The following is a 22,143-nucleotide window of genomic DNA, read 5'->3' on the forward strand; positions in this document are numbered from 1 at the left end:
CTGGGGGTAAGTCAGCAAAATATGTGCAAAGAAATAGCGACGAAGATGAGGTCCACTGAACTGCCGAGAGCAGCTCGCCAGAGCGTCCCACACACCGCAGGTACCGAGCTGCTCTGGTCTTCTGCAGCCTCCTCGCCAGGGGGCGCTCGCTTCCAACCAAGTGACAGGCAAAGAGCACGAGACCCTCGTCACTGCCATGTTCCCGGGGACCACACCAAGGTCATTTCTGGTTCAACCTCTCCATGTGCAGCAGATAGCACGCAGAAGATACTGGCCACCATTAAACCATAGAGCACTGGGGGCAGCAGGAGGATTTAGCCTTAGACTTGGGTAACACACTGTATACTGTTATGTCCGGGATAGTGGTGTGTGCGTTCCACCTGCCGGAAGTTGTCGCGGAGTTGGTAACACGCTGTATGCTGTTACTTCCGGGATAGTGGTGTGTGCGTTCCACCTGCCGGCAGTTGTCGCTATTTGACCTTTGCCGGCATCGGAGACTCCCGGAAGTGGTTCTCTTCCTCTGCGCAGAGATCAGCGTGACTTTCACAGGGAGCCTGGCAGCTATGGGTCTCCTGCGAGCAGCGGCTGTGATCGGCCCCTGGTTACCTCGTCACGCCGCGGTGACTGCTGGGTGTCAGGTAAACGAGAAGCTGGTATTGGCTGTATGTCTGTGGGGCACTGGCGGTTTGTAGAACTACAAGTCTCAGCATACTGTGGCTCCGGTCATGCTGGGGCTTGTGGCAGGTCATGTGTGGCACTTGTTATTTTGACCTCTGACCTGTTCTTTGTGTTGCAGCGGCCTCTGACCATTTGCCGGCATTGCTCGTCTGCCATCGTCCCCAATGAAAGGATCCGCAACATCGGGATCTCTGCCCACATTGATTCTGGCAAAACCACAGTGACGGAGCGTATTCTGTACTACACCGGGCGGATAGCGCAGATGCACGAGGTGAGAGGCGGCCGGAGCCCTGATTCAGGCTGTCACATGCCTGAGACCCCCAAGATACACAGTGCAGGTGGTGGGACGTGCCACCATCCAGTGTGAGGGGTCTCCGGCTCTCCCGGGACATGATGTTGGGGAGAAGGATCAGCCATATTGGATCTCCCCATCCTCTTGTTCTCCCGTTGATGTGTCTCCCCCATAGGTGTCTTAGCGGTGACTTCACTCTGCCCATACAGAACAAGCGGCCGAGCATGTACTCGTGTATGGGAGTATCAGAACTGGCAGCCGAGCCCGCGGGCTACCATATGAGATGTACAGCCAGTTCTGCTGCAAATTTTGTAGAAGTGCTGGACAGGATACAGAATACTATGCTGTGTTTTCTGGTAACATGAGTCATCATGCGGAAAACACAAGGGACCAATGGATTGTTCAGCTGAAGCAAGTTGTCATATCCACGTGATAGGTGATAACTTGTTGATCGTTGGGACTCACACTGATCGGCAGAACATACACTCTTATCTCTGTTAGAATTGAGCCGCAATGCACATGGCCGACCGCTGCTCTATGCATTCCCTATGTGGCTATTGAGCACTGTGCCCAGTCCCATAGTGTGACTAGATCGGCAGTCGGACTTCTGACTTACCAGCCCAATTTTATCCGGGTTAATAATTCCAAAATCTTATCGGTGCATGTCCCAGCAGTGGGACAGTCACTGATCAACAAATTATCTCCTGTGCATAGGTGATAAAGGGAATCTGTCAGCATGTTTTTTCTATATAATGTGATAGTACCATAGCATAGGGCAAGTGAGCCTGATTCCAGGGTTGTGTCACTTACTGGGCTGCTTGCTGTACTTATAATAGAATACCTGTTTTATGTGATGTAGATGTAGCAGAGCTAAGAGTTAAACTGTGTAACCCACCACACCCCTGACAGGCAGCTTCTGGTGCACACTGCATTGTGAGCTAGCTGCTGCTCAGTGGTAGGTGCGGGGTTACATAGCTGGTCTGGGCTGTGCCAGCATCTGACATATACTACAATGGGGAGAGCTGAATGCATGATCTTCTCAGTTCTGCTCTGCTAACCATTGAGTAGGGGACCTCTACCTTCCTGATAGGTGGGAGCACAGAAATGGAACTAGCACCTAGTATATGTCAAAAATATCTCATATCAGTAGTAACATTGCAGCCATTGGGGTTGGTTTGGTCTGACATTGTGGCCCTTGTATCAAAAAAAAGTTGTGCACCCCTGCTGTATAACAGGATATTGGAGAAGAATACAAGTTTTTGCTTTGACTCTCCTCAATCCAAAGCTGGAATTTCCTGCACTTTAAGCTGAGATGACGGGTCAGAATGACAAAAGAATCCAATACGTCCTGCATAAGGACCCATTTATTACTTCACTAAAAATAATCCACAATGCATCACACAAATCAACTACGGGACTGTGGACAGTGCCCAAAACATGCAAGCAGTTCTGACAGAAGGCTTTTGAATGAACATTTATAATGTAATGGGTACACAGTCTAACCATGAAAAAATGGATAGAACATGTACATGAATCAGTAATGTGAATGGGGTCTATATAGTACAAGGCTTTGTGACTCTGGATATCGATTCCCCGGGTCATTCACCATCTTGTCTGGATTACTTTTCTCCAGGTGAAAGGTAAAGATGGCGTTGGCGCTGTTATGGATTCAATGGAGTTAGAGCGGCAGCGAGGCATTACCATTCAGTCTGCTGCTACCTACACCATGTGGAAAAACATGAATATCAACATAATTGACACGCCAGGTACAGTATAGTCTCTAAATGTCGCATGCTGTGGGTAATCACCTAGATCTCTATGCTTCTGCACATGCATGGTGCACAGTGTGGTACAGGTTATATTTCCCTTATTACCAGTAAGCCCACTGTCTGCGGAGCATTCAGTCTAAGCCAGTGTGGCCCAGGGAGATATTTTGGGATGAGTTTAACCCGTATTATCCATCTTGTGAAGACATAGAGGGTCTCAGTGATAATGGTAAAAGAAGATGATCAGTATGTACGGACTATAGGAGCATCTGAGCCACATACTATATCCAAATCTGTAAGCGCGTCCAGTAACAGCCAGCCATGTTAAGATTTCTAACGGCAAGCAAAAGTAGCTAGAGAAGTTGCCCGTGGCAACTAAACAGATTTTACTTTTTTTTTTTCTTCATAGCTCCTTTCACAAATGTAGGCAGGGACCTGATTGGTTGCCCTGGGCAGCTACTCTGCGTTTTCCCCTATATATGTTTTTGCCATTTGGACTAGTACAGCTGAGCTGACCCTGCGCTGCCATAACTCCTAACTGTCCCAGGTCGCGTGGATCTCGCCCAGCATCACTTACGTCCTTCTGTCTTCTGTGCTTGGGTTCTCGCGGTCACTTGGGCTTCTCGCAATGAACTGCAGTGTGAACACTTCACCGAGGGCCTGAACAGCAGAGCGCGGTATCCACTGAATTGTCCTGAGAGGCGGTTGTGGTCATGTGATCCAGGCTCAACTGCCGCTAGGCAGGGTCATGAGCCACAGTCAGGAAATGGCCATGTCACGTCAAGAAATAATGCTCAAAAATGGTCGGGATTAGGCATTCATGGGCTGGGATTGGGCGTTAGAGCCTCAGCAGAACATAACAAATTTGCCTCTGGCCACAGTTGTCCTTTTTCAGTTACTGAAAGTTTGGGGTTCTTCACCACTAGTGACCATAGTGGCCTTTCTCTGCTGAAATTTATTCTCCATACATTCAATCTGCAGGACATGTGGACTTTACTATTGAAGTAGAAAGAGCACTGCGGGTGCTGGATGGCGCCATCCTTGTCCTGTGCGCGGTTGGGGGAGTCCAGTGTCAGACCATGACAGTGAACCGGCAGATGAAGAGATACAATGTCCCTTTCCTAACCTTCATCAACAAGTGTGACAGATTGGGCTCTCATCCCGACCGGGCGGTGCAGCAGCTGAGGTGGGCACCGGCTACCATACAAGTGATTTATGAGATCGCTCTTGGTGTGGTCCTCTGTCAGGTAAATGTTTTTTTGCTTTTTATACCAGGTCTAAATTAAACCACAATGCAGCGTTTCTCCAGCTTCCGATTGGACTTGAGGGAAATTTCAAAGGAATCATAGACCTCGTGGATGAGCGTGCCATTTATTTTGATGGGCAGTTTGGGTATGTAGATCTGGACTCTTGGGGGTTACTGCTGTGTGTCATCTGTGGTTTTACAACGCACCGAGTGTCATTTCAGGCAGCAGATCCGCTATGACGATATCCCAGCCGAGTACCTAGCAGAAGCCGCAGACAGACGGCAGGAGCTGATAGAAAGTGTGGCCAATTCAGATGACATCTTAGGTGAGATGTTTCTGGAGGAGAAGATCCCATCTGTTACTGATCTGAAGGTAAACTACACTAACTGTGTGCAGTGTCCATGTGCTGTCACTTGGCTCTTTGCTTATGAGAACTCGCCCTGTCTTCTTTAGCTGGCTATCCGCAGGGCCACTCTGAAGAGGATATTCACCCCTGTACTAGTAGGGAGCGCCCTGAAGAACAAGGGTGTCCAACCACTTCTAGATGCTGTCCTGGAGTATCTTCCCAACCCATCTGAAGTTCCCAACTATGCAATTCTGAATGTAGAGTAAGTCCTGGCTCAGCTTAATGCAAACCTACCATACTGAACCTGCTGTCCTGTCTGCAAACATTGTGTGTATTATATATATTTCATAACCACTAAAATTAATTGATTGATATCAATAGAATCTTATTGATCCAAAGAATCCTATTATAATGGTGGCATTGCATTTTTTTCCCACCATCTCACCCCATTTGGAATTTTTTTTTATTATTTTCCAGTATACTATGTTCCTGTTTTTCAGCATATAATATGTTACCTTTCATTTTAACATTAAAAAATGAAGAAATGAAGTCACAAAAACGTCAGTCTCCTTAAGGGGCTGAAGTCATTCGCCTGCTTTGCATATTATTCAGGCAGACTGTGGCTTTTTGTGTACCTGGACCTGAACCATGATCATCTATTGAATAATACTTATCTGACTTTGATGGATATTTATTGCTTGATTTCTCTTTATTAATATGTTATGATACAAACGTTCCATTCTTCATAGGCATTTTATGCTGTTACAAGACCTCTCATAGGGAGAGAATGATCAGGGGCTCGGATGCTCAGCTGTGATGCAGCTGATGTTATACACACTTGTTTTGATGACCTAAACCTCAATCAATGACAACTAATGACATGTATATATTTTAGGAATTCAGAAGAGCCCACTAGGATTTTGATGAGCCCAATGCGGGATGACTCCCATCCATTTGTTGGACTTGCATTTAAACTGGAAGTAGGTGCCAAGTAATGAAGTGATTGAAATCTGTGCTTGTAAAATTCATTGGGGTGATCTATTAAGCTAAATGCACTACAATTCTGGTGCAGTTAACGCCAAAAAAGTATTTTATGATTTGCGACAGATTTGTCTTTTAATAAAAAAAAAAAAAAGTAACCAGCTCCTCCTAGAAAAATAAGTCAAATGTGAACAGGAGCAAGCTGCTGTGTGCCAAGGTATATGTGAGAATTGAATATAGAACATTTGACCTGCATTACCGTTGTATAGACTATACTTATAAAATAGAGATTGTGTGCCCATCTGTCAGCGACAGTGACGAGCCAATTGTAGATGGGGACCTATATTAGACACTTTCTATGCCTTGTTTGACAAAGGCATAATTTTGTTGAAAATGGGTACGTTTTAGCTGAAAGGGTTTGGTTCATGATGTGAAAATGTGCCAAAGTGTTGGATCACATTTCAGCCACAGACTTTCAACCAAAATATGGTGTACACCAGACAGCCTAAAGGTGCGCCAAATTTATCAAACTGCATGAACTACAATTTAAGGCCATCTAGTCTAATTTTACACCGTGTAAGCATTAAACAATATTAATAAATACTCTCCATTGTATCCATTATAACAGTTCACGGATACAGAAGGCTCCTATGTTGAATACTATTATTAGCATAAGGCCACGGCCCCACTATCAGTATTCGGTCAGTATTTTTTCTCAGGAGTGGGAGCCAAAACCAGGTGAGGAACAATCAGAGAAAAAGTATACTAGAAACAAGTCACCAATTCTGCGTTTATCACCCACTCCTGGTTTTGGCTCCCACTCCAGAGAAAAAATACTGACCAAATACTGATAGTGGGACCATGGCCTATAGCCCCCGTCTCACATAGCGAGATCGCTAGCGAGATCGCTGCTGACTCACGGTTTTGGTGACGCTACAGTGACCTCACCAGCGATGTCGCTATGTGTGACACTTTGCAGCGATCAGGCCCCTGCTGTGAGGTCACTGATCGCTGCAAAGTGTCCTGGACCATTTTTTGGTCTTTGCCCTCCCGCTGGTCAGCACACATTGCTGTGTGTGACCAGTGGGACCAGCGATCAGGCTGGTAACCATGATAAACAGCGGGTTACTAGGGGCACACGCGCACTTAGTAACCCGCTGTTTATCATGGTTACCACTCTGCTACGGTGAGCAGTAACCTCCCGCTCACCGTAGCAGGCTCATAACCATGATAAACAGCGGGTTACTAGGTGCACGTGTGCCCCTAGTAACCCACTGTTTATCATGGTTACCAGCCTGCTCCTGCTTCAGCAGGCTGCTCCCCTGATCGCTGGTGAGCCTGCCTGTTTGACAGCTCACCAGCGACCACATAGCGACGCAGCAACGATCCCTGACAGGTCGTATCATTGTCGGGATCGCTGTAGCGTCGCTAAGTGTGACGGGGCCTTTTGAGTTATTCTATGTAAATATTTGGCAGCTGAAGTTCTGTTTTGGACCTTGCACTTTAAAGGGAATCTGTCAGCAGGTTTTTGGTCCTTGATCTGATAGCAGCATAATGTAGGTAAAGAGCAGCTGAATCCAATGATGTATCACTTAGTTTACTGGGTGGAGCCGTTCTCACACAAGCAGAGTTTTTAGGTTTAGGCCATGTGCCCATGTAGCGTTTTTACGGCTGCGAAAATGCCGCGAAAACGCTTGTAAAACAGTCTGCCATGCAAAGCAATGTGAATTCGGATCTGCTGTACACATGATGCGCTAATTTGCGCGCCAAATTCGCATTGCGTTGCAAAACGCAGCATGACCATTTCTACCGCGATTCCGCTGCAAATTGAGGAATATTGAAACGCAGAAAACCCGCAGGTATATGTGGATTTGCTGCGTTTCAATTAAATTCAATGGCCGCAAATTTGCAGCGTAATCGCAGTGCGTGTGGTACCCGGGATGAAGAGGAGACTACAACTCCTTTTCATCCCGGCTACCACGTGGTGAAAAAAATAAATAACAAAGAAAAAATAAACAAAACCTGTATACTCACCTCTTCGGCGGCCCCCGGTCTGCTCCCGGCCTCGTCCTCTCTCCTTGGCGTCCCGAGGTGTACTGTCAGGACCTGCTGTGACGTCATTTAGTCACCTGATGGTCACGCGACCGCTGACGTCTGCGGTCAGGTGATGGTCGCGTGACCATCAGCTGACTAAATGACGTCACCGCAGGTCTTGACAGTACACCTCGGGACGCCGAAGATAGTGGACGCCGCGGGAGCAGACTGGAGGAGACCGGAGAGGTGAGTATACAGGTTTTTTTTTATTTTTAACGTTTTAATTCTCTTTTTTTTTTACTATAGATGCTGCATTTAAAGCAACAGTTGTTCACACATTATAAATCCATGCCGGTTGCATGGATTTATATTGTGTGACCAACTTGTCAAGCACTTTTCCAAGTGATGCTCAAAATCGCTTGGAAAACTGCTTGAAAAAACGCACGCGAAAACGCATGTAAAAACGCTTCTCTCTGGCAGAAAAAACGCATGTAAATCTGCATGCGTGTTTTTCTGCCAGTGAGAGGCAAAAATGCTCTGCATCAAATCTGCTACGTGGGCACATAGCCTTAGAATGAAGCAGAGCTGAGAAGGCTAACCCCGCCCCCACCAGGCTCTCTGTTTACAAATCCATAGGCTGCCTATCACAGGAGGGAGAGTGATCGGACCAGGGCTCACGTGGCCAGCTAGTCACAGCAATGATAATGTTCTAGTGATAAAACCTTCACAGTAATTATACAGCACACAGCCTGATAAGTGACACATCGCTGAATTCTGTGTTTTAACCCAGACCTCATGCTGTCCTCTGATTACATAGCAAAAACCTGCTGACAGATTCCCTTTAAAAAAAAAACATTGTTGATTTTACAAGTAGAAGATTAAAGTTACACCTATTTCACCATTATAAAACACTTGTCAACTACTGGAAGCCCTTGCTTCATATAAAATAAAAATGATCTACAGTCGCCTCTATTGCTGGGTGAGTCATGTGATGTTGTTTCACATGACTGCCGCAGCCAACTAGTGGCTGCTGATCGGCTGCAGCCTTCACTATTTCATCAGAGTGGATGTCTGCTCTGAAGGGATATTGATGAGCTGCAGCCGATGTCAGAAGAGACCCCCTGGGAATAGCAACGCTGACATAGCTGGATAGGGAGAGCATAGATCTTTATTTATTATGGGGCTCTATAGTGATTACGCAGGAATTGTCCCTTTTAAGAGATTAAATTGCAACTTAATTGACATCTTGAAGATTAGAAAGTCTTGAGTATGGTCGTTTTTCTTGGAGAATTTTTTTTTCTCCCTATATGTGGTTGGAAGTAAGCCTCAGTTTAGGACTGATGGGTGCCGGCATTAAGCCCAGGACGTGAGGTTTTTGTTCTTTTGCTGTTTAGTTCAGAGACTATACTGTTCATTCATTACTGTGCAGAAAGGATCATGTATGGAGGCTTGCAGGATGGATGTAGTTGTAAAGGTCCTGATCATATTGAGTTTAGCAGCAAGAGGATTAATAGCAGGTTTCAGTTGAATCTGGCAGTGCCTTACCTGTCACCCCCATATCTGCCGCAGGCTGGGCGTTTCGGTCAGCTCACATATATCCGAGTGTACCAGGGAATGCTGAAGAAAAGCGACTACATCTACAACACAAGGACCGGCAAGAGAGTGCGCGTGCAGAGGCTGGTGCGCCTCCATGCAGACTCAATGGAGGTAACATTTTATTCTGCAAACATTATTTGTTGCAGTTTTGATTTGTCCCAATTTGGTGTTTTCCCCTTTACTTGTGAGTACACATGCTATTTATAAGTGGTCTTGTGAAGGAGAAACTAGTGTCACGATGTTCCCTTCCATTATACCGCAAATCTCTTGTACTTCTGCAACTTCAGGATATACTAACAATAGTACATTGTGCTATTTCTATAATCCCAGATATTTGGCTTACTGTATAATTTTTCTCTTTTTTTGCCTTTTTTAGGATGTAGAAGTAGGTTATGCTGGAGACATCTGTGCCTTGTTCGGCATTGACTGTGCTAGTGGGGACACCTTTACTAGCAAATCTAATGACAATCTGTCAATGGTAAGCTGCTCTCCTATAGGAGTACTAAATATTATCATGTTATATATGTTATATTCAGGAACAAAATGCAAATTGTCATGATGCATTTTATGTATAGATATACATGTTTCTGTTTGGACCCGATGCCATAGAGAGCAAAATTGTGTATGGGATGAGACTGTTTTCTTACAACACCCAATAATTTTCCTATGAGATCATGATCACTTGTACTGACAATGGCTGAAATGCCTGATCGTCATGCACATGAGCTTGCTGTCTCCATTGCATGCCCTTGTGCATGTTTTTTTCAAGCAGTACATGTTCTGATGGTTTATAATATCTCCCTATTGCCTACCCGCTGCCTGCCTCCTGTCAGACGGATAGGTCACTGATACATGAGTGAGCTGCCAGAGACAGGAGGCAGATTATGGTTGAGTAACGCATATGTCTGCATGCATCAAAGTAGGGGACCTGCCGTATGGTTTAATAGTATGTTGTATGTCAGGAAAGGGTTAAAGGATGTATTTGCGTAGGCTTAATAGTTAATGTTTTGTATCACTTGTGATTACAGGAATCCATCCATGTGCCGGATCCCGTCATTTCTGTAGCAATAAAGCCTGATAACAAGGTAGGATGCCATTTATGTCATATGTGGGTTTTTTGGCCTTTATTTAAAGGGAACCTGTCATAGCAGAAAACATTATTTACCTTTAGATATCTGGTTAATCTGCAAGTGAGTTATTTTCTCCCGGGAGCCGTCACCTTTCAGTCATGGTGGTGTGCGTGGACGCCCCCGCACTTTGACTGCTCGCTTTGCACTGATGCGCTGCACTCCGGACTGTCAATCAAAATGCTGTGGCGCACTTATAGCCGCCTCTCACAGTATAGTGAGCGGCGCTTTCAGCGGTGACTGTAACCCCTGCACACACACCCCAATTATTAAAAACGACTGCTCTTGGGTGGAAATAAGTTTATTTTCTCCTGGTAACCTCCATTTCAGTAAGGCGGCCAGCAGCGTTCTAACGCTATTCTCTGGCAGATTTTTACCTGGCCTTATATTATAACTACAGGTAAAAAGCGTTTTCTCAGTTTCCCTTTAATTGTAAACATCAACATTTTATGGTACTTTTTTTTAGTGCTGGTGAAACGGCAATTCTCTAATAGTATTATTGATGTCATGATTATTTATTTTTAGCAATTATGTGCAAGTTATAAGGCCAACAAGTCTGATCTATAGAATGCCTCCTAAGTTACAAGTTGGGATGTCTGTCTTCTTGTTGGGCCTTGTGCACACATCATTATTATATATTAGTAATTGTAAGCCAAAATCAGGACTGGGTCAAACAGAGAAAAACTATAATTGGAAGATTCACACTTCTGTGCTTTGGAGCCAATCTTAATTTTGGTGAATAAGCTGTTAGAGGACCAGTGTGAGCATGTTAAACTGGCCACATCATGGAGATGAGCAAAATTTCTCCTCTCTGCAGAGATATTGGCTTGTAAAGTTTTGTTAAGTTGAAGAGGGATTTATCAGAGGTTTTCCACCCTAGGAAAATCTGCTGGTAGCAATTGCGGGGGCGTGTTCTTCTTTCCCATGTGTGTTGCTGCCTGCTTATGATTGGTCTGATTCATGCAGGGAAAAAGTACACGCCCCCACAAGTACATGCGCTTCGCGGTAGCTTTTTCAAAAGAGAGTACAAAACTTAGTGTCTTGCTACTTCTGACAGCATTCTGAAGGGGGAAGCATCCATGTTTTCCATGAGTGGCACTTCGCAGAATTTGTACTGTGTAAAGGTGCACATAGGGGGAAAGTACACACTGGGCTGTCTGCAGACAAGAGAGTGGAAGTTGTATGGACTGTGAATCAATGTAGAGATAAGAACTTTATTTAGTCTTGGATAGTTTCTTAGTCCGTTTGTGAGGTAGGATATGGGGGTGACTATATGGTACCAGTGTGGTCTGATATGTATTTAACCCCCCATTAATGTAAACTTGTTTGTGTTACAAATATACCGGCTCCTAGGACTAATTATGATTATAATAAAATTAGTTTTATATTGAGTTTAGTGCTCAATTTTTCTTTTTTGGGTGGGATTTTATTCAGCTCTGCAGCCACTATTCCATGATGTGGCTAGTTTATCCTTCCCAAACTGGTAAAAGGTCCACACTTTTAAACATTGTCAGTCTTGGTTGATCTAGAACATGGGCCTCTACCATTTCTTTTTTCCCTTGCTCTTTTCCCTTTTCTCACTTGTATCAGGAAAACATTCTATATATTAACTGTACTTCTTTCCTACCAGAATGATATTGACAAGTTTTCTAAAGGTATAAATCGATTTACCAGAGAAGACCCAACCTTCAGAGTTCACTATGAGATGGAGAGCAAAGAGACCATTGTATCTGGGATGGGAGAACTGCACCTGGAGATTTATGCTCAGGTACTAGATGGCAGAGTATAGCATCAGCATCTCGTCTAGATGAGTATTGGTAAAATAACATGTAATCGGTAGAAATGTTCAATTGTAAACGTTCTTTTCTTTTATTTAGCGTCTGGAAAGGGAATATGACTGTCCTTGTACCATGGGAAAGCCAAAAGTTGCCTTCAGGGAGACTGTTGCAAAATCTGTTCCGTGAGTATTTTCTGTAATATTCCATGTTCTCGATGTCTTCTGAGCTCATGAACGTCAGTAGATGCTGTCATCTGAATAGGTCTCTGGCGCTCGTTGTTGATTTTTTATTCTTAACCCTTCTGTTGGGTCCCATACGCTTTCTATCAACCATGGCTCCATTTCCTGCAATTTAGAGCGTCATCAGAACATTGTATTATATTGTTAATACTTTTAGTACATATGTACATATTGTGTTGGGCATTGCAGGAAAATGTTGTGAATCTTATTGTGAAAATATGGTCTATGGGTGTGATCAGAAGATCCTAAAGGGAGTCTGTCAATAGCTTAACCCTGGAAAGAAATCTTAATCCTTCTTGTGCTGTGATCACAAGTGCCTTCCACAAGATGATGCCTTAATGTGCCCTTGTTCTCTGTCCTGAACACTCGCCATGCCCTCCTTTCTGCTATAAGCTTATGTCCTATCAGTAGACCACTTAAGCTGTCACGGAGGGGTTGGGTAACGTGCAGTGCAGAGAGCCCAGGATACTGTACATGATGGGGCCATGGTGGGAGCACTGTCATGTGGGCCTGTAGTGAGGAAGCTGCTATAGTCCATACCTCAATCAGACATCTTACTTTTTACATTTCAGGATATACTCAATTTTGTTGTGTTATGTTTGTTCATAGATGTTTTTACAGATGCATTCAAAATTCTTTAACCCTCATTGTAAAAGAGGTTTATTAGCAAAAATTACAAACTTTCTGCTGTTTACAATAAATCAATGAAACAGGAACAAATTACATAGCTCAACACAACTAATATAACAAGTGGTTTCTCCAACTTTAACACCACATGCCACTTTTACTGACTACTGCAGTCTCAGAATTAGGCCAGGTGCACACCACTGTATTGTCCGCCCTAGTGCGACCCGACAAAACATCGGATTGCAGTTGGACCAATGTTATTCTATTGGGCCGTGCACATGTCCTATTCTTTTACTGGAACCGGCATGTCTGAGTTTGATCAGATTACCGGATCGCACTCGGCCATGCTAGTCAATGAATATGTGGATACCATTGGCCTCAGATGACATCTGAGTGCAGTCCGATTTTTGCGCACTGACACAATGGACAAGATGGAGAAATTTTGTCCTCCATATTTTCCTCACACTGCTGATTTTATTATCCGTCTGATTAGAGAGTCATTTGCATAATTGGCCAGTTTTTCTTGGGTGAGATAATCTACGGCCGTCTGACCCTAGCCTTATACAAATCTGCAAATAAAACAGGCAAACTTAGCTCACCAATTCAGCTTTTCACTACCGAATATCTCAAAAGTGATTGAGCTACCTTTTAAAAAAAAGTCTTCAATTTATATAGATATTCTTATGTTTTGTCATTGTTTGACATTTTTTAATAGGAAGTTTTGGCTACTTGTTTCTTATGGACAGAATTATTCATCCCGTTCATGACTAGCATCTTTAGTACTTAGTAGAGCACCATTTGGCTGATACATAGCCAGACACCAGGTTTTGGCAATGTTCCTGAGGAATTTAGCCTACTCCTCATGGCAGTGGCCTCCAGCATCACTAAGCCATCACCATGCTTTACTCGTTGGTGGTTGTTTTCAGAACAGAATCCCCAAATACTTCAGCTTTATTTATGTGTTTCAGCACATTGGAGCGGACTTTTCTTGTGCTTTTGGCTCAGTAGAGATGTGCAATGCACGGAGCCCTTCAGCATTTAGTATCTGACTTGAGATTCATGCAGACATTTGTGGATCTCAGTCTGATCATGGACAGCAATGCACGGACTGGCTGCAGTTTTCCCGACCAGAGTATGTCAGGTTCATATATTTCTATGTCACAGTACGGTCGGGAGACCTGTGGCCAGTCCGTGCATTGCTGTCTGTGCTCAGAACGACTTGTACTGAAGTGTGCAAACTGAAACCTCAGCGCCTGCTGCCACAAAGTCCTACTGCAGGTCTTCTGCGCTCACGCGAGGGTATAACCCTCTGACATCTTCATGAATATTATAGCAGTCAGGAAACGTCCTCTTCCTGCAACATTCAGGTAGTCCAGCACTGAGATCTCCGCTTCCACTTGTCTCTAGGAACATTCAATACCTTTTACATCTTTTTATATCTTTCTCTTTGTGCAAGGTAATGATCTCTTCTCTTAACTTTTTGAACCACTCTTTTGACAACCCAAGAATGTTAGTGAATTGGAGAAATAGGCTAAGATTCCTCAGGAACGCTGCTAGAAGCTGATGTCCGGTTCTGCATTACGTTTGCAGCAGGTCACAACAGCCAAAGCTGCTGTACTGTGTACTAAAGATGCTTATCATAATTCTGACTGGTCCTTAAGTGACATTTTGTGTTGAAACTGGAGAAACCACTTGCTCTATTAGCTACTTAAATTTGTTTTTATTCACACACTGCCTGAGACACGTGCTTCAAATGTTAAAAATATATAATTTTTATTTGAAAATTCATATATTAAAATTTACTATAAAAATAAGCAGGGAATACTCAAATAAAGCATACAGAGATCATGCAGAAATATACATATAGAAATAGCTGAGTATGTACAAATGTATGAATAAACCCATGATAATCAGGCTAAAGTACTGGGTAATAGCCTCAAAGTGATTGTAATCAGAAGTTATCATAAATGTAATTTTCAGCATATAAATTGAACGTTAGCGCTCAAGGTTTAATGCACATTTAATACAGCTATCAGTCAGTACGGAGGATACGGGTCTGCATGTCCTGTAGCTACAAACCGATGACGCTGTTTCGCCACGCTTCTTCCAGGGGGTGTTAACAAAGGAAGTGAATGGTGCTCTGTAAATACTGACAAATGGCCAATATGAGGATGCCATGTATGTTCTAAAATCAGGCTACCCAGGGTATTGTGGGCGCATGAAGTGCCTGCTGGCTTCTCATTGGTGGAATAGTAACTTACAGTTCCCGTGCGTTGGAACACATGCCGTGCCTAGTGTGCAGGACTAGAAGTCACAGAGCCACAGGTAGCGCCTGCGCACAGCCCTGGATGGCGATGTTATTAGCAGGGGTATTACGCACACAGTGTCGAGCAATGTGTAAAAGGGGCAGAACTGATTTTGCTTCATCTCCAATATAAATGGGATTAAAGTATATGCTAATGTGCAATATCAGGGCCAATGATATATTGATTCTGGATAAAAGAGGGGTAAATGATAGTGTAAGTATGATATGTCAATGTATGAAAAAGTGTAATAAAAGTGAATGAATAAATAAGTGTGAAACAGGTGAGAAAATACGTATAGTGTTAGTCAGTATAAAAGGTACCTTAGTAGAGAGTATTATTCAAAAATTAGTATTACAAAAATGTACGACTATAATGAGACAGTGATGGACATGGATGTTGAAAATAGTGATTAATGTGAAAAAAAGAAATGTTTTTGTTTGGTTTATTGCAAACAGACAAAAGTTTGTAAATTTTGCAATTGCATCTAATTTATAATGGGGGTTGAGTAATTTGCAGCCGTAACAACCATAGTAACTTGTGTAGTTGATTAACCACAGATTATGCCAGTTGTTAGTTACTGTACCCACTTACCTGTGTCACCATCTGGTGGATCAGCACATTGTAGTGGAATTCCAGGGCAGCATCGTCCCTTTTCTGTAGGGATTAATCATCGTGTTAACAGCTATGTTGTCCTAAATATCTACATTACCAGCCTATGATTTGGAATATACCATGGTGGTCATTTCTATATTCCGATTTCATGCCAACATGTCTTGCATGGGAATTAAAGCTCCTCTATATATACACTATCTCGCCAGATACTCCAACTGTTGCCTATGTGACACTTGGCTATACATAGGAGAGTGCACCCCAGCAATATGAACAATAGCTGATGTAGGACTCCCTAGCATCTGATATACGTACTGTGTGTGCACAAGCTGGCTGCAGTCTCTGGTACCAGTAGAGGGTAGCCGGGTGAGGGCATTGCTGCCAGGGCAGTCATGGCACTCTATTGCAGCTCACAACTTGGGCCAGTGACTTTTAGTCTTTCTAGTGTAGTTTCTTTCTCCTACGTTAAGCCCCCGTCTCACATAGCGAGATCGTTGCTGTGTCACAGTTTTGGTAACGTAACAGCGACCTCACCAGCGATGTCGCTATGTGTGACACTTTGCAGCGATCAGGCCCCTGCTGTGAGGTCAGTGATCGCTGCAAAGTGTCCTGGACCATTTTTTGGTCGTTGCCCTCCCGCTGGTCAGCACACATCGCTGTGTGTGACCAGCGGGAGCAGCGATCAGGCTGGTAACTATGGTAAACATCGGGTTACTAGGGGCACACGCGCACTTAGTAACCCGCTGTTTATCATGGTTGCGAGCCTGCTAAAGTGAGCGGTAACCTCCCGTTCACCGTAGCAGAGTGGTAACCATGATAAACAACGGGTTACTAGGTGCGCGTGTGCCCCTAGTAACCCGATGTTTACCATGGTTACCAGCCTGCTCCTGCTTCAGGCTGGTAACCAGGAGCAGGACATCGTGGAAAGATTCTTTCCACGATGTCGCTGCTCCCCTGATCGTTGATGAGCCTGCCTGTTTGACAGCTCACCAGCGACCACATAGCGACGCAGCAACGATCCCTGACAGGTCGTATTGTTGTCGGGATCGTTGCAGCATCGCTAAGTGTGACGGGCCTTTAGGTTATAACACAGTAAATGGTGTACAAACAGCGCTATCTGCATAGATACTGCACAAGCAGAGAATGCCGAGAGATTTTGACCCCCCAAGTACATTCTGCACTGGGCTATGAGTAATAAATTAGTAACTATATTATATATTAAAGGTTAATTCCCATTATACGGGCAGGATAATTTGTGTCTATTCATTAGCAACTGGAAAGCAGGAGTCCGGAAGTAGCCCAGTGGGCTCCACATTATGTGCGTAACTTTAGCAGGAGTGAATGGGGGTTACAGAAACAGCGTAACATAGCGAACTACACAGTCTCCCTCGCAGAAACAATGCAAAATGTGCATGTGAAGGTAAAGTCCGGGTCTGCAGAGGTCAGGGACCAGAGCTCATTCATCCAATATATGTCCCTCATTTCCACTCATCTTTTATGGATAATGGTAAATTGCATCTGTCGCCCCCAAAATCAATATTAGACGGACTATACAGTGAAGGTGTACTTATCCCCTGTAAGAATCATACTAGCACTGTGCCTGTGAGCAATACTATTAGTTTGCATGAAAATGAGGACACTTCAGTGCACCCATGGTGTGGCCAAGAGTTCAGTGCACAGTTACGCCCCCTCGTTTTGCATCTTTTTTTCTGATTCACATTGCTTGCTTCCCAGAGCGAGCGCTGTCTGAACTCAGCCCACCCATGAACACTGCACACAACCGGGTTCAGGCATATACCTTATTTTTTGGACTATAAGACGCACCTAGGTTTTAGAGGAGGAAAATAGAAAAAGAATGTAAGCAAAAAATGTGGTCATGATGCCATCTTATGGGGGAGCTGGTCTGCTGCGGACACTGGTACTGGGGTAATGTCCCCCAATTCTGTTAATAACCTCCATCCTGGTATGTATGGCCCCTCCTTCCTGGTATACATGGCCCTCATCCCCATCCTGGTATGTATGGCGCCCCTTGATCCCCCACCCTGGCATGCATGACACCCCTTGATCCCCCACCCTGGCATGCATGGCACCCCTTGATCCTCCATCCTGGCATGCATGGCACCCCTTGATCCCCCACCCTGGCATGCATGGCTCCCCTTGATTCCCCCACCCTGGCATGCATGGCCACCCCCTGTTCCCCATCACGCTGTCCACAAAAAATAAACAATTATACTCACCTCTTCTCTCCTCCAGCGCAGCGTCCTGCTCTGCTGCCAACACTCTCACTGTGTGAGCCACGCATGGCGTCCCTGCTATGCGCCCTCACACAGTGAAGTGCTGTGCCGGAAGAGTCACTGCTCCCCACGCCGCGACTTCAATAGCTGGCACACTGTACCTCAGCGTGGCTGCTGCTGCGCTCGTCGGTCAGTGCGCCCGCTATTAAAGACCATGAATATTCACTACAACCCATGGGCTTTGGGAGCAGGGAATATTCATTTTCTTTAGCAGCTGGTATAGCGTAGGCTGCAGCAGGCGACTGCTGCCTCCTGTGCCCGCTCCTCTGCCACGGCCACACACCCCACACTGCCACCACCAACAGCCACAGTATATAGTACGGACATGTATAGTTCGGACTATAAGATGCACCCCCCACTTTCCTACTCTGCACTCATTACCTTTTTATTAATTTCACCTTTTTGAACTTGTTACCTGTATAAAAGACACCTGTCCACACAATCAATCACACTCCAACCTCTCCACCATGGCAAAGACCAAAGAGCTGTCTAAGGACACCAGGGACAAAATTGTAGACCTTCACAAGGCTGGGATGGGCTACATGACAGTAAGCAAGCAGGTTGGTGAGAAGGCAACAACTGTTGTCACAATTATTAGAAAATGGAAGAAAAACAAAATGACTGTCAATCTTTCTCCATCCATACAAGATCTCGCCTCGTGGGATAAAGATTAGTGATGAGCGAGCATGCTCATTTAACCCTTTAAACGAGCACGCTCGGGTACTCGCCGAGTAGTTTCGGCATGCAGCCGCCACCGCAACTGTTAAGACAGCTGTGATACATGCGGCTGCAACTGAAATGCCTGGCATGCCGAAACTACTCGGCGACTACCCGATCGCGCTCTTTTAAAGGGTTAAACGAGCACGCTCGCTCATCACTAATCTTTACCGCACAAGGCGATATCCTGCATGGAGCCCCAGACCGAGGAAGATTGACAGTCATCTTGTGTTTCTTCCATCCTCTAATAATTGTGCCAACCGTTGTTGCCTTCTCACCAAGCTGCTTGCCTATTGTCCTGTAGCCCATCCCAGCCTTGTGAAGGTCTACAATTTTGTCCCTGGTGTTCTTAGACAGCTTTGTTCTTTGCTATGGTGGAGAGGTTGGAGTGTGATTGATTGTGTGTGTGGATAGATGTCTTTTATACAGGTAACAAGTTCAAACAGGTGCAATTAATACAGGTAATGAGTGCAGAGTAGGAGGGCTTCTTAAAGAGACACTAACAGGTCTGTGAGAGCCAGAATTCTTGCTGGTTGGTAGATGATCAAATACTTATTTTTTTTTTTTTTTTTTTTAAGATTCTGACTTTCACAGTTGAAGTGTACCTACAATAAAAATTACAGACCTCTCCATTCTTTGTAGGTGGGAAAACTTGCAAAATCGGAAGTGTATCATTTTGCTATTGGCTCCATTAATAATTTTGCACCGCTTGGCTTCTATAGCCCCTGTGTTCCACTATTCTGGCTGCAAAATGAATGATCTAAGAATCTGCCTGAACTTGTTCTGACAGGAGAGTTTGTAACTCTTTTGTCTGTCTTTTTCTGAACTTTTCTCGACTGATTTATGACCACAAAGTTCAGCTCAACTCTAACCTGGACTGTAGTTACCAATCCGCACCGAGAAACTTACAAAAACACAGGCGAAAAGTGTTAGAAACTGGGGCTCATCCTATATCCAGCAATAGTCAATAGTGCACAACACAGACTATAGAAGGCAAATGGTGTAAAATTGTTAATGAAAGCCAATGGCAAAGTACATGCTTTTAAGTAATTAATAAGCCCCTGAAATGTCCATGTCCTTTAAATACTGAAATGCAGAAGTCCTCTCCATCACTACAAAATAAAATATTTTCTTTATTTGTTGGACTTACCACCTCCGTAACCTTTTTAATGACTGATGCACTGTACAATGTTTCTTCTGTTGAGTTTTGCCACTTGACAAAATTACAAGAAACCACTGCCAGGTACCAGATGGGCTCCATATCGGGTGCTACATTGCCAAATCTGTCTGTAATATGAAATAATGAGGATACATCAGCGGTCTGCCATAGCTTTATATAACCAGTAATATGCGTAGGTTACCTGGGATGTCTTTTGCTACTAGTGGCTCAGAGCTGCTCCTGATCCGGCTGTAGAACTCGTGGTCTTTGGCTGCCGTGTAGTTGTGTGGCTCATGCTCCAGTGTGTACGTCACATTAGGAGCAGTTTCGTTATTTGTGTAGTACAGGACTTCGGCAGTGCATTGTATGGCTTTTTGCTGAGGAGAAAGTGACCGTTTATGTTGATTTGTATATATTATATACTTCATCTAAGAACAATTTAAAGGCGTCGTCCACTTTATCTTGTTTGCATTGGGCATATGATTTGGTGGCACTTACTAATATATAAGTATTACGGGTTCTCCTGCTCTTGGTGCAGCCTTTCTCACAGACTGCACAGCTCTCCTGGTTGCTGACGGAGGAGCATGTAACTAGACCTGTTCATCAGCTTCCTCCAGTCAAAGATAAAATGGGCAACGCTTTTAATTAAACTCTACTTTTGCGGCCCTTTTAATCAATTTTGAATACATCAACACCTAAGCGTGTAAAATAAAACATTATCAAGCAGGATTTTGTAACGCTAATGCCGGCGTCCCTGCATGGCTCCTCCCTCCTCCCGGCAGGGACACCGACATACTCATTGTCCCGGCTGCTCGGCGGCTTCCTGCTCCTGCGTCCGCACATGGGTCTCCCGGCGGCTTGCTTAGCGCACGTTCACTCCTCGCTTTTTAAAAGGGTAGCGCGCGCGCACTCTGAATCTTCTCCCAGCCAATAGCTGGGAGGCATGAGGTATTTATCTCACGCTCCCATGTAGGGAGCGGTGTCTGTACAAGCCTTCTTTTGCTTGGTGTTGTGCTACTAGTCAGTTGCCAGGTCCCCTGACTTGTCTGAATTAGTACTTGTCTCCATAACCTATGTAGTTTAATCCGGTACCTGGCCCTGAAGCCGCTCCGGCTTCCTGGTTAGTATTTTAGTATCAGAGTCTTGTCATGCCAGTGACTCAGAACCTGTATCCGAAACTGCGATCCTGACCCGTGGGTACTCAGCTGCAGTACCGGAGACTGTCCAGGACCGGTACCTGGCGGCTACCAGCAGCTGAAGCCTAATTCTACCATCAGGAGCTCTAGCAAAAACCAGCTAGCTGCTTAGCCTCTCCCCCCCTGAATAAGCCCGGCCCTGTGGCACAGTGGGCCCACGATCCACGTGTATTCTCATGTTACTTCTCCAGCTAGTCTTCTACCCACCACAGCTGCTCGACATCTGCACGTTTGCTACAGTCATGTGTTTCCGAGATCTCCGTAGTAGCCAGGCATATAGGGAATGATGTGCAGAGGGGGACCACGTACAGTCAGATGGTGGCACACATGGTATGGCAGCGTCGCATATAATGAGCACGGTGTTAACCATTTGTGGCTCAGTTCCATTAGGTTGATAAGCACTCACCTCATTCAGGACATCTTGTATACTGAATTTCAGGTAATATTTATTACCCAATCCAGGAATAGTCTGTTAAAAAAAAAAAAAAGAATATACCAGTGTTTTTTCCTGAAGCTCAGAGGTATAACAAAGGTTAGAAAACGCTGCCCTATTTACTCATCAGTCTCCTTTTTCCTGGCCCGGCTTTGTCACTTACCTCCTTGCTGGCCTTTGTCACATTCTTACTTTCATAACACCGGTTTGGCCCCCCCATTTTGTAGTTAATGTAGCTCATAGCAACACCTCTTGCTCTGGAGGCCTGGTAATAGGAGGGGTTAAGAGTTTCCATGATTCGCCTTTCCCGGCACAAGCAGGGCAGAATGCAGCGAAGTCTGTTCTGTACCATGTAATAAATGAGATTGCAAAACTCCAGTAGAGCAGCAGTATAAGGAAGCTGCAATCAGGAAGCTCGGCCCTACCCCACAGGAAGGGAGGGAGCTGCACTCTGACCTCCTGAGAGTGACTGCCAGAGACTCTGGGAATGCAGCTTTACTAATCTGCTTCTCTCCTTACAGAATACATTGGAGCACATAAAGGTGTTCACTATTCTGCGAGCTCTCAGGATGTTCCATAGTGAGATGTGCAGCCATTATACTTGGTACTGTACATGAGAAATAAGCATAGCATTCTAGCTGCTCAGAAAACCTTTCCAGGGACAACTAGTACAGAAGGCAAATCACAAGATCTAGATTTGTGCAGCCATTCAGCTGAT

At 44.7% G+C, this 22,143-nt stretch overlaps 2 protein-coding genes across 2 annotated transcripts in view; one reads left to right on the forward strand and one right to left on the reverse strand.

Annotated features, from left to right (window-relative positions):
• Positions 1-464: 464 nt before the first annotated feature.
• The window catches only part of GFM1 (G elongation factor mitochondrial 1), a 30,750-nt gene continuing 9,071 nt past the window's right edge, over positions 465-22,143 (forward strand). Inside the window, exons 1-13 of the mRNA XM_073674792.1 lie at positions 465-638; positions 797-949; positions 2,604-2,736; positions 3,718-3,922; positions 4,012-4,128; positions 4,205-4,355; positions 4,437-4,591; positions 5,225-5,309; positions 8,914-9,051; positions 9,317-9,418; positions 9,969-10,025; positions 11,698-11,835; positions 11,945-12,027. Of these exons, the coding sequence (XP_073530893.1) occupies positions 564-638; positions 797-949; positions 2,604-2,736; positions 3,718-3,922; positions 4,012-4,128; positions 4,205-4,355; positions 4,437-4,591; positions 5,225-5,309; positions 8,914-9,051; positions 9,317-9,418; positions 9,969-10,025; positions 11,698-11,835; positions 11,945-12,027 (1,592 nt within the window). The 5' untranslated portion in view covers positions 465-563. The remainder of the gene's footprint in view (positions 639-796; positions 950-2,603; positions 2,737-3,717; positions 3,923-4,011; positions 4,129-4,204; positions 4,356-4,436; positions 4,592-5,224; positions 5,310-8,913; positions 9,052-9,316; positions 9,419-9,968; positions 10,026-11,697; positions 11,836-11,944; positions 12,028-22,143) is intronic.
• Positions 11,913-21,877, reverse strand: LXN (latexin). Its single transcript, XM_073674795.1, has 6 exons — positions 21,589-21,877; positions 21,399-21,461; positions 19,999-20,173; positions 19,788-19,924; positions 15,609-15,671; positions 11,913-12,189 (listed from the first exon to the last, which is right to left on the reverse strand). The coding sequence occupies exons 1-6, from the start codon at positions 21,775-21,777 to the stop codon at positions 12,082-12,084; spliced, it is 735 nt and encodes a 244-aa protein (XP_073530896.1). The 5' UTR covers positions 21,778-21,877; the 3' UTR covers positions 11,913-12,081.

The sequence above is a fragment of the Phyllobates terribilis genome, unplaced genomic scaffold (genome assembly GCF_046119375.1).
Source record: "Phyllobates terribilis strain yellow unplaced genomic scaffold, ASM4611937v1 Scaffold_3__8_contigs__length_932513732, whole genome shotgun sequence".
Lineage (NCBI taxonomy): Eukaryota > Metazoa > Chordata > Amphibia > Anura > Dendrobatidae > Phyllobates > Phyllobates terribilis.

Coding starts and splice junctions, on each gene's coding strand:
- LXN (XM_073674795.1), bottom strand. CDS start 21,777: ATGGTACAGAACAGACTTCGCTGCATTCTGCCCTGCTTGTGCCGGGAA. Junction 21,462..21,588: donor TGACAAAGGCCAGCAAGGAG/GTAAGTGACAAA, acceptor TTTTTTTAACAG/ACTATTCCTGGATTGGGTAA. Junction 12,190..15,608: donor TCCACCAGATGGTGACACAG/GTAAGTGGGTAC, acceptor TCTAAATTGCAG/GAAATGGAGCCATGGTTGAT.